We start from the raw sequence: 16,168 nt of genomic DNA, 5'->3' as shown, positions 1-16,168 counted from the left end.
TTTTTGCGTCAAAAATATTATAAATTGTCAAAATGTTTTTTTAATAATTTTTATGTTAAAAAAATGGTTCTTCTCTAATGCCAAAAACTCAAAACTTACCAGCACCAAATAAAAATTATAAAAAAAAAAACTCTCTAGCACCAAATACTAGTAAGAATGTTGATAGTTAAATTTATTAAATTTCTTTTAAAAATTAAAATCAAATTAATAAAGTGTATAAATATTATAAGACAAAATTTATTATTACACTAATTAAAAAAAAGACATGGACAAACTCACTCTAGAAAAATGGATATATAGTGGCGAAATCTCGCAGTGTTTTATGAAAAAAAAAGCTGCGACTAAACTCTTATAGCGGTGTTTAATGGAGAAAACGCCATCAAATGTGAAAAAGCGGGACGTTTTTACAAAAAAAGAAACCGCCGCTAAATCTTTAAATTAGCGGGAAAGTCATTGGCACAACGCTTAACAAACAGACGCTCAAACTAGTGGTGATTTGTAGGGAAACACCGCTAGTTCTACTTTTTTATAATTTAATTATTTTGATTGGTATTTTAGCAGGGCAGTTCCATATTAAACATTACCAATTCATCAAAGCGGGTTAATTGACTAACCCTGAAATAGTTCTGGCGCCATACCTTTTGTAGAAATTGCCGGTATAACTTTTTTGTAGCAAAATGGATGAAGATAAAGATAGCCTTAAAAAATTATGTCCAAAACAAGTAAGGATAAAAATCAATAAAAGGAGACAAAAGGAAATCTATAATTTACCAGTATGTCAATTTCTTCTATTCAAATTTGTGGCTGATATACATGAGTGAGTTACATAACAACAATCATGATGCAATTTTAAACAGTTGAGGATCAATTAAAGCAAACAAAATAGAGTAAAAGTTTTAAAGATTATGTGCTAAATTTGCAATTATGCTTAATCTTTAAATGGAATTAAGGAAAAAAACTAAAATCAAGTCCAATTCTAATGGATATAAAGAAAAGTGAGAGGGTAACTGGCTTGGTGCGTGTTTCATGTTTTTCCAGATTCTCTAAAAATGCTTACATCCATCTCTCTTTCAACCATTATCAGTCCTCAAATATAAAATTATTTTATACATTATCAATGAAATTTTTGGACTTTGCAAATAAAGTTAAGAGGTTAACCGATGTCTTAGAAGAATATAATAAAATATTAAAAAATAAATAAGAAATATACTGTAAATAAATCAAATATTCACATTTTAATAATTATATATCCGTTGTTGTGAAGGATGATGATATGAATTACGAGTTTGAGTCTTTTGTCATCCATTTTCTTCTTTTTCTAATTTGTACTGATAAAAGAAAAATATAACCGTTGATTTTACCATGGAATTTATCCTTATAGACTTTTTCCTATGAGATTATATGTGGTATTTGTTCATATAATCCAGCTAATTAAGTATATTAATGTTATCAATAATATGTTAAATCTTTAAAACAAATTCATATATTTTGAAATTTTTGAAGCTTTACATCTATGCGATGAATATGCGTTCTCTATATTTCAAATAATAAATTAAGAATTCAAGCAACGAAATGAAAAAAGGGGTTTGTAATTATATAAGGACATGATCATATATGGAGAAACAGAAACAAAAAAAATAAAAATCAAAGTTATATGAACCTATATTAATGCAGAAATGAGGATACGGGAAAAACAGACTATTTAATGTTGAAACTATGTAGTAATTTAGTAATATAAGATATTAAGATGAAAAGGTGAGAAAGTGATGAAACTAGGGAATCATGAAATGCTACATCCACAGAAGCACACTTTTTTACCAGAAGGCTTGGAGTTTGGCGATGGAGGAAGTGGTCTTGGATAGAAAACCATATCCTCGACTGTCTCAACACTCGGATTTGATTTATTTTGTGTTGGAACTCGAACCTCAGACTGGTCTGGAGACCCCTTTTCGACAGGCTTTACCGGTAGAGTTGTACCAGACTTATCTCCATCTTCGGAGCCTTCATCACCTACATCATCAAACAAGAAGAAAATAAAACATGACAACAACACAACACGGGTACAAAGATATTGTAGGATATACTTTTCACCTTGTTTTTGGGAAGGTTGATGAACAACATCATCCTTTGCAGTATAAGATTTCATGTTGTTCACCTCCTTCTCCTTGAAGCTTTCATGTTCTTTATTTACTCCTTCCATTAGATTGTTTGATTTTTTGAACTAGTTAATGCAAATAAAAACAAGGTTTAGAAATGGGGTTTGATTCTGTGTGGGGGTTTGGGTTTGAGAAAGTTTAACACACACGTACTTATATATGTAGCCTATAATAAACGCAGGTTTCATTAGTGTGTATATGTATAAAATATTATATAATATAATATTAAATATTCGATTCCTTAGTTGGGCAGTGCAGTCAGTCTATGGAGGGGTCTTGTGGTGCGGGATTTTTATATATTCCAACGTAAATGAACAGACACCTTTCATGTGCTTACCCCACTTAGGTGTGCGTCAGGTTGAAGTCTCTACAATACGTAACTACATATTCCAGCCATTTAACTATTTATATAGAGAATCAAGGCCCAATATTTTGATTTTCTTCTCTTCTAGAAAAGCCTCCTTCATAGGGACTATTACCAAGCTGTTCTAGCGACGGTTAGCTTACTGTAACCTCCCCGTTTTTAAGAGCTAGTTGTTCATCTACACACTGCCCTTCATTTACTTCTTTAAATTTCTTTTGTTTTTTCCTCCCCAAAATGTCTCCTTTGTGCTCCTTTTTGTATTAATTGCTTCTATTTATCTTTTCATCTTCCTCTTTCTTTTTTCTAACCAATATTTATCTTTATTTTTCGTTTTGAGCTTATACTTATCCTCATTATAAGAGAAGGACCTTGTTCGGGTGAAGGTGCACTACTTATGTTAGCAAGATGGTCCCCCAACATCTCACCTAGCCTTGACTTCTTCTCATCCTTGCATGTTTGGATACAAATATTGTAACACCCCTCGTCCGATCCGATCGTCGGGTCCGAGCTACAATATATCACATTCATTGTCAGAGCAACTACCGTTAAATAATCAGAAAATAAATCATTCAAACATCTAATTATATCATAAACACATTCACATCATGATATACTATCTTTTTCAAGTCTTAATCGAGCTTATGAAAGCTCTTTTGTTAGCCGGAGCATGAAATAGGACTAAATACTGACTTGGTCTTATTATGATGACGAGGTTCCTCGTTGCTTGAAGTCCAGAGCTCGTCGCAACGACCATCACCCGACGTCGCGACGTGGACTCTGTTTTGGGTACATTTTAGGCCATTTGGTACCTATTTCATAGCTACCACACTTTTCCATCAACTTAGGCTTACTTATCTATCTTTACCTGCACCAAACATTTCAAATTCATACCTAAAACCTTGTATAAATGACCACATTCATTATCTACAACTCACAACATACAATCATCCATTAAACATGTCATTCCTTTAACACGATATATAAATCAATCATCCATTAAACACGTCATTTTTTTAACAGTGTAACACCCCTAACCCATATCCGTTGTTGGAATAGGGTTACGGAGCATTATCGAACAAACAAAATAGTAAACCATTCAAATCATACATCAATGCAAACATAATCTAATTTCATTCAAATTAATTCATAATGTCCCTTAATCGAGCCCTTGAGACCCAAAAATTACTATAGAAGCAATCCGGGAAAAAATAAGAAATATTTGGAAATTTTAGGAAAATTTTGAAATTTTTGGACTACAGGGGTCACACGGCTGTGTAGCCAGGCCGTGTAGACATTCAAAATAGGGACACACGGTCGTGTCCTAACTCATGCCCATGCCCGTGTAACTCATTTACTTGGGTTACAAGGCCAAGCCACACGCCTGTGTGTCAAGCCATGTGCTAGGCCATGTAACTGCCTGACTTGTATGCCTTGAACCTACAAGGGACACACGACCGTGTCGCATGGCCGTGTGTCACACATGGCTGAGACACATGCCCATGTCTCAAGCCGTGTGGCCCCAAAATGAACCTTAAAACACAAGTTTACCATTTCAAGTTTGCTTGGACCTTAAGAAACTCAAATACCAACCAAAATACCAATTCAAAATTACATAAATCGAGCCATAAACACACCAAAACCAACCTAATAAGTGCCTAAATAATGTACCCTCATTAGTACCGCAAGTATATATATAATTATACATAAAAATAAACATCAATTCAATTCATCAATTCATTCAAGCAATACCTAATCAAAAAACCTATCAAAGGTACCACAATCACAACATTTCATTTATAAACACCATTCACACTAGCATAAAAACTATACCTCATTCTCAAGTAATATGCAAGTTGGTTATTTGCACAAAATATCATTCATAATATTTACATAAGTCAAACATTAACCAAAATCACACAAGAGCCTATACATGTCATATAATCTGAATTAAACGTTCTAAAAACTATCAAGATGAGCTGGATAGTGTAACTTGAGTGCCGATCCAATCCTCCAACCTTCCGAGAATCTACAATGACATTAAACAACACAAGTAAGCTTAATGAAGCTCAGTAAGTTCAACGTATTAAACAATAAATCTTACCGAACTAATTATAATAATTCAAACAATAATAATCATCCATGAGAACTCCCTGTCACTCACAATTTCAATCGATAAATTCATCTATGTTCAGATCAATATTGAATAAATAACATATGTTTCAAATTCATTAAACAAATTACCTTACCGAGATTTTTTTTCATTTGAAGAATGACTTACGAATAAGAGTACATCGTCAGATAAATAGAACACACCAGACAGAAGCTCATAAAAGCTGATTTAACTAAAATACACCAAACAGAAGCTCATAAGAGCTGGTCCACCCGAAACACACCAATAGAAGCTTATAGGAGCTGAACAGAAGCTCATAAGTGCTTAACAAAAGCTCATAAGAGCTGATCCACCCGAAACACACCAAACAAAAAGTATAAAGCAAGAGTTTGCAACAAATGTTGAACCTCGGTTTACTTGGGTAATATACAGATATCTCCCTCCGATACTATCTCCACTCTAAACCTCCATAATACACCAAAACACGAATGTACTCTATCCCGCATTCAATTCAAGCCGAACATCAATTTCAATATTATAACTCAGATAATGATTCATTTCCAACAATGAAATATATATATTTTATATCATGTAACACCAATCACCCATTTATAAAACTGTTAAATTTTAATCGTACGAACTTATCTGGATTGAATTGTAGGAATTGCAGAAGTTCAGAGACTATTTCGCTATTTTTCTTTTTCCACGAATATGTACGGGATCTTGGCCTAAAACGTAAAATTATTCAATTATTAGTATACATTTCATATTCCAATGCATTTTACAATTAATACCCTTTTATTTTTCAAATTTACACAATTACCCCAAACTTTTACAATTTTTACAATTTAGTCCCTTAACTCAAAATTTATCTAATTAACTATTTTACTCAATTCAATATTTTATCCAAATATACTAGGCCCTCAAAAGCCCTAATAAACATCAAATTCACTATTAAACCTTAAAATTTTTACATTTTCATAATTTAATCCTAAAATCAAAATTTAACAAAAAAATCTCTTTACAAAATCATTAAACATTAAAATCAAAGCTCCTAATACATTATATTCGTAAAAAAAATTCAATATTCAAAAATGGAAACTTTCAAAATTTTTAACAGAATCAGAAACGAAGGTACGGGCTAGTTGGACCTAGTTGTAACAATCTCAAAAACATAAAAATACAAGAAACGGGTAAGAATTGAACTCACATGCAAGCTTCTAAGCTCAACCGATTCTCTAAGCTACTTCTATGGTGTTTCAGCACTGGCATACGAAGAAATTAAGAAGAAAAACTTATTTCTTCTAATTTGTTTTATTTAATTTATATTTATTTACAATTATGCCATTAAATCACATTAATTTAACTTTTTAATTCCTTTTGTCGTCCAACTCTATCCATTAGGGACTAACTATTATATTGGTCCCTCCTCATGTAATTAATAAGTTATTTAATCATTTAATTGAACTAATTACTAACTTTTGCACATTTTTCAATTTAGCCATTTTCTTTAATTAACTATTCAAACGTTAATATTTCTTAACCGAATTTTAATACGACTCTAATAACTCTATAAATATTCTAAAAATAATAATTACGAGTCAATACGATAGAAGTTTGTGGTCTCAAAACCACTGCTCCATCACCATTGAAAATCGGCTATTACAAACTATATATATAAAGCAATCATTAACAAAATACCAACTTGATCATTATCAATCCACATCTAAAGATACCACTTGAATAGCCATATATACAACTCAAACCATTTACCAAAAGCATAACATATCAACAAGCATTATCATTATGCAAAGTCATGTATAAAATAATTTTCAAGTTATATCATTATTAAAGGTTAACCATAACATAACACCTATGTACATGCCACAAAACCAAGCCTTAAATGATTGAAAGAATATCGAATCAATAATCAGATAGTGTAAGTGTCGAAACCATTTTTAAAATTTGAAAAACGGGGATCGACTTTTAAAATGAAAACGGAGTCGCCACCGATCCTTTATTGAGGTGTGATCGGCTCACCTTGAAAATGATTTTGGTCTACGAAATTTGAGAAAACAGGTTCGGGAGTCGGTTACGCCCGAGGAAGGGTTAGCACCCTCGCAACGCCCAAAATTGGTACCGAATCGATTGCTAATGTCTTAATGTCGGAAATTGAAAACTTTAAAGAGATTTAAAAAATACAATCATTTATTGAAATGTTGAAATTTTTTTGGGAAAAAGGGACATATCTCACGTTAATCAAGAAAAAGAATCATATCCAGTAAGTTAGGACACAATGTCTTGAATTCTCGATACGAGAATAAATGCCGGAAATTTATTAGAAAAATCCTCATCTCGAGAAAACGACATGTCATATCCAATACGTTAGGACACAACGTATCGAATTCCCGATAGGAGAATAAATGTCGAAAATTTACTTATTTAAAAAGATATTTAATTATCTAGGGTTTAGAAAATGGATCATGCCCAGTAAGTTAGGACACGATCTTTTTTTTAATGCCCGAGATCGTCTAAAACTTGAGCTTGAAAAGATTCGTGTATTTAGATTTATTGCGAAAATCGAAACCCAGTAAGTTAGGGTACGACCTTCTTAAATCTAAACACGAGATTTTGCTTATTCAAAAATCGTAATTTATGCATCAAATAAAATTAATCTAACTCGAAATAATAGAAATAAAACACAATGCTAATACTCGTAACCAAAGCAATAATGAATTCGATAGTGGAGGCATGAATAATATGAACAATCATCAAAAATGAAATGAAATAAATAAATATAAAAGATAAATCAATCATATAATTGCAAGTAAGTAAACGAATAGAATTAAAACATTTTAAAATAACAATGTACATACAAATAACTAAATAAATAAAGAAAATGAATAAAAGTATAAAAATATAGAAGATATATATGTGTATATACATAAAGTTATGAAAATGTGAAAATGTATGTCTATATACATATTATAAAATTATTAAATATATATATATAAATATATATATATGTAAGTATATATATTTACAAAATTTAAAAATATGTTCGTATATATATTATATAAAAAATGCATGCATATAAATTATAAAGTCTAAAAATATATAAGTGTGTATATATATGACAAAATCTAAAAGGGAATAAATGGGTAAATAAAAATAATAATAATAAGGTAAGTAATAATAATAATGACAATAATAATAATAATAATGCTAAAACTAATTAGCTAAATAATAAAAGTGCTAAAACACGGACTAGATCGAAATAAAAAATGAAAATACTGGGTAAATTCGAAAATAAAAAGAATGAAAAGGACTGAAGTAAAACGCGCGTCAAAAGGAAGGGACTGATTGGGAAAATATTCCCAGCCTTAAAGCGCACCGTTTCACGTGGGACTGAAATGAAACAACTATAAAATAATATGGCTAAATTAAAATAAAAGAAAAGAAGGAGAAAGGGGCTAATTGTAAAGCGCTGCAAAAACGGAAGGACCCCGCGCGAAAATAACCCATTTCATGAAAACGCGCGGATCCCCCTGGAGCGGGTCGGATCGCGCGCTGGTCATGGGGGATAAAACGGCGCTGTTTTGCTCTTGCTATTTAAAGCAGTTTTATACCTTAAAAAAAACATTTGCAGCATGAAAGAAAAAATAAAAAAAACAATGGTTCTGCTAGGGTATTCAACCCTTTTCTTTGCGCCGCCGCCAATCAAGGCCAACCCACGCCCTCGGTCGTCCTAGTCTTCGATCACGACGGAGAAGGGTACACTGCGATGACACCAGGTAAGATCCTCTTTTTTTTTAAAAGGAAAATAACAAAAAAAAAACGAAAAAAGAAATCGATAAAAAAACTTTTCCAGATTTTCTTTCGTTTTTAGAATTTTCTTCCCTCTTTTATTGTTGAGAATCAAACGTCCAAACACAAAGGAAAGAAAAAGAATCTAAAAAAAAGAACCAAAAATCGAAGCATAAGTTGAATCACTTCTATTTTTCTGAAATTTTTCTGAGTTTTTGTATTTCAATCTCTGTGTAAAAAAAGGAATCCCCTGTACAGCGTTCTGAATGGCCTTATATAGCCAAAATAATACAGAAATAAAACAAACAAAAAATCGAAAGAAATTTGTCTCCTTTTTTGTTTCATTTGCTGTCGATTTCTGCTTTTTTTGGTTGGTTTGCTTGCGCTCTTTGTGTGTTGATTTTCTGCAGGTGTACGGAGGCCGTACGGTGACGTGGAGGGCGACAAACGTGTGGAGGTGCGCGTGGAAGGAGGAGTCGGGCTTCTGTGCTCATGGAGAGCGGCGGGGGCTGTTAGTTTGCTGCCTAGGGTTTCTGATTTTGATTTTTGTTTTGGGCTACGGGTATTTGGGCTGATGGTTAGGTCTGGGCTTGGGTTAATTGGGTTTTGTAATATGGACATTTGGACTTTGGTTTTTTGTTTTCTATTGGTTTTATTTTTTTATTTTTTCTAAAATGTATGTGGGCCAGGCAAATTTGGGTTACTACAGTAAGCTTCTCGACGATCCGCTTGACACATTTTGCAAGTTGGCAATCTATAGGGAAATGGAAAATAACGGGGTAAACATATCGAATGTTTAGTAAGTTCATAGAGATTAAACAATAACTTACCTTAATTTATAATTTAATACGATAAACTACTAGCTTGACAAGTTTGCCTAAACATGGCAACCACATATCAACAAGGTGAGTTCAATATATAATTGTATCATATAGTGATTCAAATATGTAACATTCCAATTCACTTATAATCAACATTTCAATGTCATTCATATAATTAATCAGCAATTAATCAATTCAATATCAAATTTATATCTTTTTTTCGAATCGAATCAATTAATTCGTCACGTTCTCATGTCAATCCTCTAGACTTGTATATCTGGTTTGCATAATTTTTTGTATACTATTGAAATTTATATATTATACCTCTTCTTTTAAGCATTATTTCACTACATCAATTCAATTGATATATCATTATCAACTTTACATTTTATATCCCTATTAACTTGACTCAGACTCGAACGGATACATGGATCCAACCAACACACCAAATTTGGCACCTATTGCCTCAACATAAAGTTCGAAGTAACAAGATTGTGCCCAACGCTCATCGATATAACCGAAGTAAAAGTTGTGTCTAGCACTCATCGACACATAGTCAAAGTAACCCATACGCAATCTATCTTATGACATGCCAACTATATCCGACTCTGCCTGAACAATTAATAGGGTAATCAACTATCAATTCATTAAATATCTCAAATCGCAATTCATCATATTCAATTTATTAATCAATTTGTCATTTCTTTATGATTTAGTCCATATATCAACTTTTGTACCAAGTTTCAAACAATTCAAATTACTATCAAACATACACAAATTCATAATTCAAATATATAACAATTTAAATACAATCATACCATATGAACTTGCTTGGTCAAAATAGCAAATAATCGAATCTTCAAGAACTAATCAATAATTTTGTCTTTTCCCCGATTATTCCCAGTTTGGTTCAATTCTCGATCTATTAATGAATGGAAGTATGAAAGCTTCAAAACCCATTTTTCTTTTCTTTTCTTCGTGAAAATGAAGAAGATGAACATAAAAGGCTTGTTTTTCCATTAAAATTTGTCTTATATACTTTGTTTAATAATTAATTAATTAAATCTTAATTAATCTAATGTTAAGCTTAATTAAAAAAGTTAGTGGATGACAAATAACACCCACCACCGTTTGGCACATTAAAGATGGTCCCATTGCTCAATTGATCCTTCGGTTATTTAAAAATCCAGAGCAATAAACTTTTACAATTCAATCATTGTACCTTAATTAACTATCTATTTGACAAAATTAAGGGATCAAACTTTAATTAACATTTATACTAACCTCCTTAAACATTGGAAATGCGGTTATGAAATCACCATTTTCGACACCATTAAATAGTGGGCTGTTAAAAATATGGGGCCTCCAACTCGAATACCTTAGAACTTTTGTAGTTGCTCACATTGGTCGAATTGCAAGGAGAGTTGTGCAAATTGTTGATAATGATGTGTAACACCCACTAACCCCAAACCGTCGCCGAAACAGGGTTACGAGGCATTATCAGACATCTTAGACAATTTACAAATAATTCTTAAATAAATAGCAAACATATATATAATATAATCATAAATTCATATAAATTCTTACTAATTGACTTCATTTTTTTTTTAAATTCAATATAAACCCTTTATAAATATTGAACCTTCCTTGCAAATTTCAAATCACAACCAAACCAATTCCGATAATTCAACCAATGCATTTATATATTGAAATATACTTAAATCATACTTGACATATTGACTTAATAGGTTAATTAATGAATACCCTATTATCATTTCTAATTAGTTCAGTAAATATAATCAAGCCATTTCAATTCAATACCAATGCCATAAACAATTTCTACCATTTTACTAATTTAATCATCAAAACACCAAATACATTTCTTTACAACAAAATTATATAACATACCAAAATAACCATTATAATCCCTATGTACATGCCACTTTCACTTAAAGGAAGAAAACATCACCAAAATCTTTATGCCGGAGTCGGGATTGTTCTGGATACTGAACCGAGACTCTGAACTCCTTTCAACCTGTGCACAGAAACAACCGTACACTAAGTATTTTATACTCAGTGGTATTACCATAATTCAAATTATAATAGCAATAAAGAATTATAATTACCAAGCATGTAACTATCCAATTTCTTAAATATCAATTAATTCATAAACTTTCATTAATTAACAATAACAATACAATTTTTAGCTATTCTTCAATTTCAATCACATATCACATGTAATAATTTCAATCACTACATGAACATTAAGTTCATGCCTTTCATTTTCAATTTCAATTTCAATCCACAAATTTTAAATTTTCTCATATCCAATACTACAATCGATCAAATTCATTTGATTTTCTCATTTCAATTATTCACCCTATTAACAATCTAGACTTTGACGGATACATGGATTCCAACCCAAACACACCAGTACGACACATTGTGCCTAAAACGGTACATAGTACCTGATCAGTATATGACACATAAGTGCCTGAAACGACATATGATGTGCCTGATACAGCACATAAAGTGCCTGAGATACGACACATAAAGTGCCTGATGTACGACACATAAAGTGCCTTATTGGCAAAGTCGATAAATCCCGTACTCTTCCAAATCCTATGGCATGCTAACTATATCCGCCTCGGTCCGACTAGTCAATAGGGTATTTCAATTTCACAATCCAATTTTCATCTTTATTTCAAGAATTCATTTTCAATATCAATTATACTTTTCCATTCACTAATCAAAGCACAATTCAATACCAACACATATATTTCAAATCCACATTTCAATTCAATTTCACTTTTTCACTTTCAATCACAATTCAATTCAAATTTACTTTCCCATTTTCAAGTCAATATTCATTTCAATTCCACACATATATCCATTATTCAATTGAATTCCTTTCAACTTAATAATAATACTTACCTTATATTTCACTTACCTTATTATTTGCTTACCATACACATAATTTAAATTTAACATTAAAATAATAAATAATTTGAATTATAGTAATACAATCCGTGATTTTCTCGAGTTTACTCCTCGATAATCTTCTCTTTTCCCTTCCGTGCCGATGCTTCTGGTTCTTTGCTAGCTATGAAAATAATAATAATTTACACTATTAATTAGAGCACTAATTATGATAAATAATTGAATTTCTAATCGATTCCTACCTTGTTCTTAATTTAATCCTAACTAAGTTTCATACTTTTCTAATTCAATTCACACTCTATTTCTATTCAAATTTCATCCAAACTCAAATTTAACTATTAAAATTTCAGCATATTTTCCTAATTTCGAATTTCCCTCAATTTAGTCCCTAAAACATAAAACTTATAACTTACTTCACAATTTAATCCTTTTATCAATTCTAACTTGAAATTCATTCAATTAAATCCCTAATTCAACAATTTGTCCAACATGAACCATGCTTAAAAACCTATAAACTTCCAAAACCTCAACTTATTTTCAACAAAACTTTGTTTTAAAGCTTCTAAATCATCAAAACTAAATAAAAAGGGCTTAATTGATTTACCAATCAAAGCTTTAAACCTTAAACCCTTAGTTTTTCCTTTTTCTTTTCTTTATTTCCTTTTTCCTGCTCCGTTTCGAATGCCTCTATTTCTTTCTTCTTTGTTTTGCTTTTGCCTTTTATTTCTTTTAGTTTATTTACTTTATGTTATAATAATATAATATATAATAATTATTTAATTATTTTATTTATTTATTTTAATAACAAATATATTTTAGCTTAAATCATAAGTAATTATATATTTATTTTACATTTGTACTAATAATTTTATTACAATTGTCATTATTTAATTTGTTTATCAAACAAAAATCTTATAATTTAATTATTTAATTAATAAATATCTATTTTCCAATTTAAATATAAATATTACAAATGTATATATTTTATTTATACACTCGTAATAAATCATCTCCATCCAGTTGTCTTCATTTTGTTTCATCATATAATATATCATAATTATAACAAGTTAATATCTAAATAATTAATTTTATAATTAAATATAACATAAAAATCTTAGATTTTTATTACATATATGCCGCCTCATTTCTTGTTAATGGCTTAGTTTCCATTTTAATCTTTTTATTTTCTATTAATCTATAATTCAACTTTTACCCCTAATTCAATTTAGTCCTTTTTACTATTTTCTCTAAGTTGAGCTGATTTCACTTAATTAAAGCCTAATTAAACATACTATTAGACTCACAAGTATTACTAATAATTATTTACGAACCCACTTTGCTAAGACGGAGGCCCTATAATGTACTTTTTCGATACCCATGAATTTTGGGTCATTACATGATGGTAACAACATCTAATTCCTTAAAGTTCGCGTAGACATCAATCCTTGGCATCCCCTAATATTTGGCTACACTATCCAAAGAGACAATGGTGTTAGACAATAGGTTGATTTTTTATATGATTTTGTTTGTAAAGTTTGCATAAGGTGTAGCACCATCAATCACATAAGTAACAACTGCCTTCATGATGACCAAGAAGTGGAAAAGATGATTGATGAACAGATGGAAGAAATCAAACATGGTTTCACATATGAGACTGAATTTGATGTAAACCAAATTCACTTTAGTGGAACTATCCAAGTATTTAGATCAAAAGGTTCCAATAGATCGACCTATATTGAACTTAACCGTTCTGATTTTCTTTATACCAGTTCCTTGTACGCCTTCTCTAAGGGTCGATTCCGTTTTGGATCAAGTAATGTTGTTAGTATTGAAGATGAAGATAGTGGTAAACCAAACAGAAATGAAGAAAATCATGACCTTCCAAACAACAATATTCAAGAAAATGTTCTACATGATGACGACCCTGAGTTTGACCCCTCTTTGAATAAGGAAGAGAATGATAGTGATGATCAAAATCTCTCAAGAAAAGTTTCTATAAAAGTTGAACCACCTGCGACAAATACTACCCAAAATCATCCAAATGACCCTCAAACTCTATCCATTATCCAATACACAATTACTCATGTTTCTACTCCACCCCAACCTTTTCTCTAACCTTATTCCAAACTTTAACCCATTTCCTTTAGACGATGGAGTTGATGAGGTCATCAGAATTCAATTCTCTGCTACAACAACTAAAATAAAATAAAGATTACAAAAATGTGGGCAGATCGATAGTTCTAACAAATTGAAAGGCTCATTTTTGAACTATCGATTTTTGAATGCCAATGGAGGTTTATTTGAGAACAATTATTTTTGTTGATGATTTCGTCCAACTACTAGTAAATGTCTCAAGATTCATTTTCTTGATATAGAAGTTACTTTCAATAATGCAAGGTTTCTACTTAAAGACTAGCAATCTAGCTGAAACTAGCAAGGCAAAGACTATGAGAGGAAGGAAAATACCACTTACAACCTTCAAAATTACCTCTAATGCCTCAACAAAAGTTGCCATCCTTGAAAATCCTATCCTTGGAAATGTAACCTCCCCAAATCGACCTAAACGTTAAACTTGAATTCAAAAGATTACATTAGCCACCGAAGTGACCCAGTAAGCTATCAAAGTTTTGAAAATAGTTCCATCACAAGAAAATCAGTGCAATTAATTAGCATATAAAATCACAGTTCATAGCCAAATTCACATTTACATCTATGTCATATCATATCGAAGATTTTAGAATTTTAAGCTCATTCTTTACAAATACAAATATATTCAGTTTAATAGATAACATCCTACCCCACCGCTACATACCATGAGAGTTTCCCAAAACTCGTCCATCCCTACACACCGGGTTATGGTTAAACCACAAAATTTATAGGTTAACACGCTGTCAGATGGTTGTCAATACACAACATAATTGTAGATAAAAGCTATCAGATAATGGGTAGACGAACCGCTAGTGTTGCAAGTTAATATACTTCCAAATGGCTATGAGTACACAGCATAATTACAAATGAAAGTTTCCAGATGCATGTGGATAAACCACCAGAGTTGCAGATTAAGAATCTGCCAGAACTTCTTCCTTTCAAAATGTCTCATACCATGCAATAAAATATAACATGTTTATAACAGATTAAAATGGAAACATATAACATAATAATAACAGATCAAATATGGAAGCAATAATTATGCTCTCACTTAATTGATACAGTAGCCAAAACATTTGCTTTTCAATGATCCAATTTATCGATGTCAAAAGGCATGTTATACTATCAATCACAAATATAGATATAATAACCTTAATTATCCATAATTCATGTAAATATATATACAAATATAATATTAATCCAGTCAATTAGATCATGGATTCTAGCATTATTCATACTACGAGGGGCTTAATTGAAAAAATAACCATTAGAATAGTTCGGGTATCAATTACGAATTAATCTAAATAAATCATAAAATTCTAGGTCAAAATTATAAAATTTGACTTGCAGGGGACGCACGATAGTGTGACCGGACCGTGTGGCTAGGTCTTGTGACAAATTGTGGCCATCTAGTATTCATAAAATCAACCTATAGGGGAGACACGACTATGTGATAGGCATGTTGAGGGTCCTAAGTCGTGTGGGAAATGAATTTCGTAAGGTTTCAAAGGGAACATGGTTGTGTGAAGGGTCATGTGGTCCACACAGGTGACCATATGCCAATGTGGTTGGTCGTGTAGCCTTATTCTGAGGCACAGTTTGCCCTGATTCGCTTGTAAAAGAACACACACTTGTCATTGAGGCCTCGAACATCATTCCTCGCGCTTAAGCCTAATACAGGGTACCTAAATCGGGTCTTTCAACGGAAAAAATACGCTCGGATTAATAATTAAATCAAGATTTGTCAAGATTTGTGAAATATATGACAAGATTTCGATTGGATCCATTAATGGAACTTAAGGATTAAAGCTGGAGATTCATA

General features: G+C 31.4%; 1 protein-coding gene and 1 long non-coding RNA gene across 2 annotated transcripts; one reads left to right on the top strand and one right to left on the bottom strand.

The window, feature by feature from the left end:
- Window positions 1-1,573: 1,573 nt before the first annotated feature.
- Window positions 1,574-2,324, bottom strand: LOC105778752 (uncharacterized). Its single transcript, XM_012602512.2, has 2 exons — window positions 2,092-2,324; window positions 1,574-2,010 (listed from the first exon to the last, which is right to left on the bottom strand). Exons 1-2 carry the CDS (start codon window positions 2,198-2,200, stop codon window positions 1,781-1,783), a joined length of 339 nt encoding a protein of 112 aa, XP_012457966.1. The 5' UTR covers window positions 2,201-2,324; the 3' UTR covers window positions 1,574-1,780.
- Window positions 2,325-8,264: 5,940 nt separating this feature from the next.
- On the top strand, window positions 8,265-9,170 carry LOC105778819 (uncharacterized). The gene is made up of 2 exons (XR_001128893.2): window positions 8,265-8,424; window positions 8,848-9,170. It is a non-coding gene; the product is annotated as an uncharacterized LOC105778819 (long non-coding RNA).
- Window positions 9,171-16,168: the final 6,998 nt, after the last annotated feature.

This window comes from Gossypium raimondii, chromosome 4, assembly GCF_025698545.1.
Source record: "Gossypium raimondii isolate GPD5lz chromosome 4, ASM2569854v1, whole genome shotgun sequence".
Taxonomy (NCBI): Eukaryota; Viridiplantae; Streptophyta; class Magnoliopsida; order Malvales; family Malvaceae; genus Gossypium; species Gossypium raimondii.
Note: the sequence above shows the minus strand (reverse complement) of the source record. Positions and strands in the feature narration are given on the sequence as shown.

Bases quoted from the DNA above. Each gene is read 5' to 3' on its own strand.
- LOC105778752 (XM_012602512.2), bottom strand. From the start codon at position 2,200: ATGGAAGGAGTAAATAAAGAACATGAAAGCTTCAAGGAGAAGGAGGTG. The intron at 2,011-2,091 runs GTGAAAAGTATA...TTGATGATGTAG, and splicing joins TCAACCTTCCCAAAAACAAG to GTGATGAAGGCTCCGAAGAT.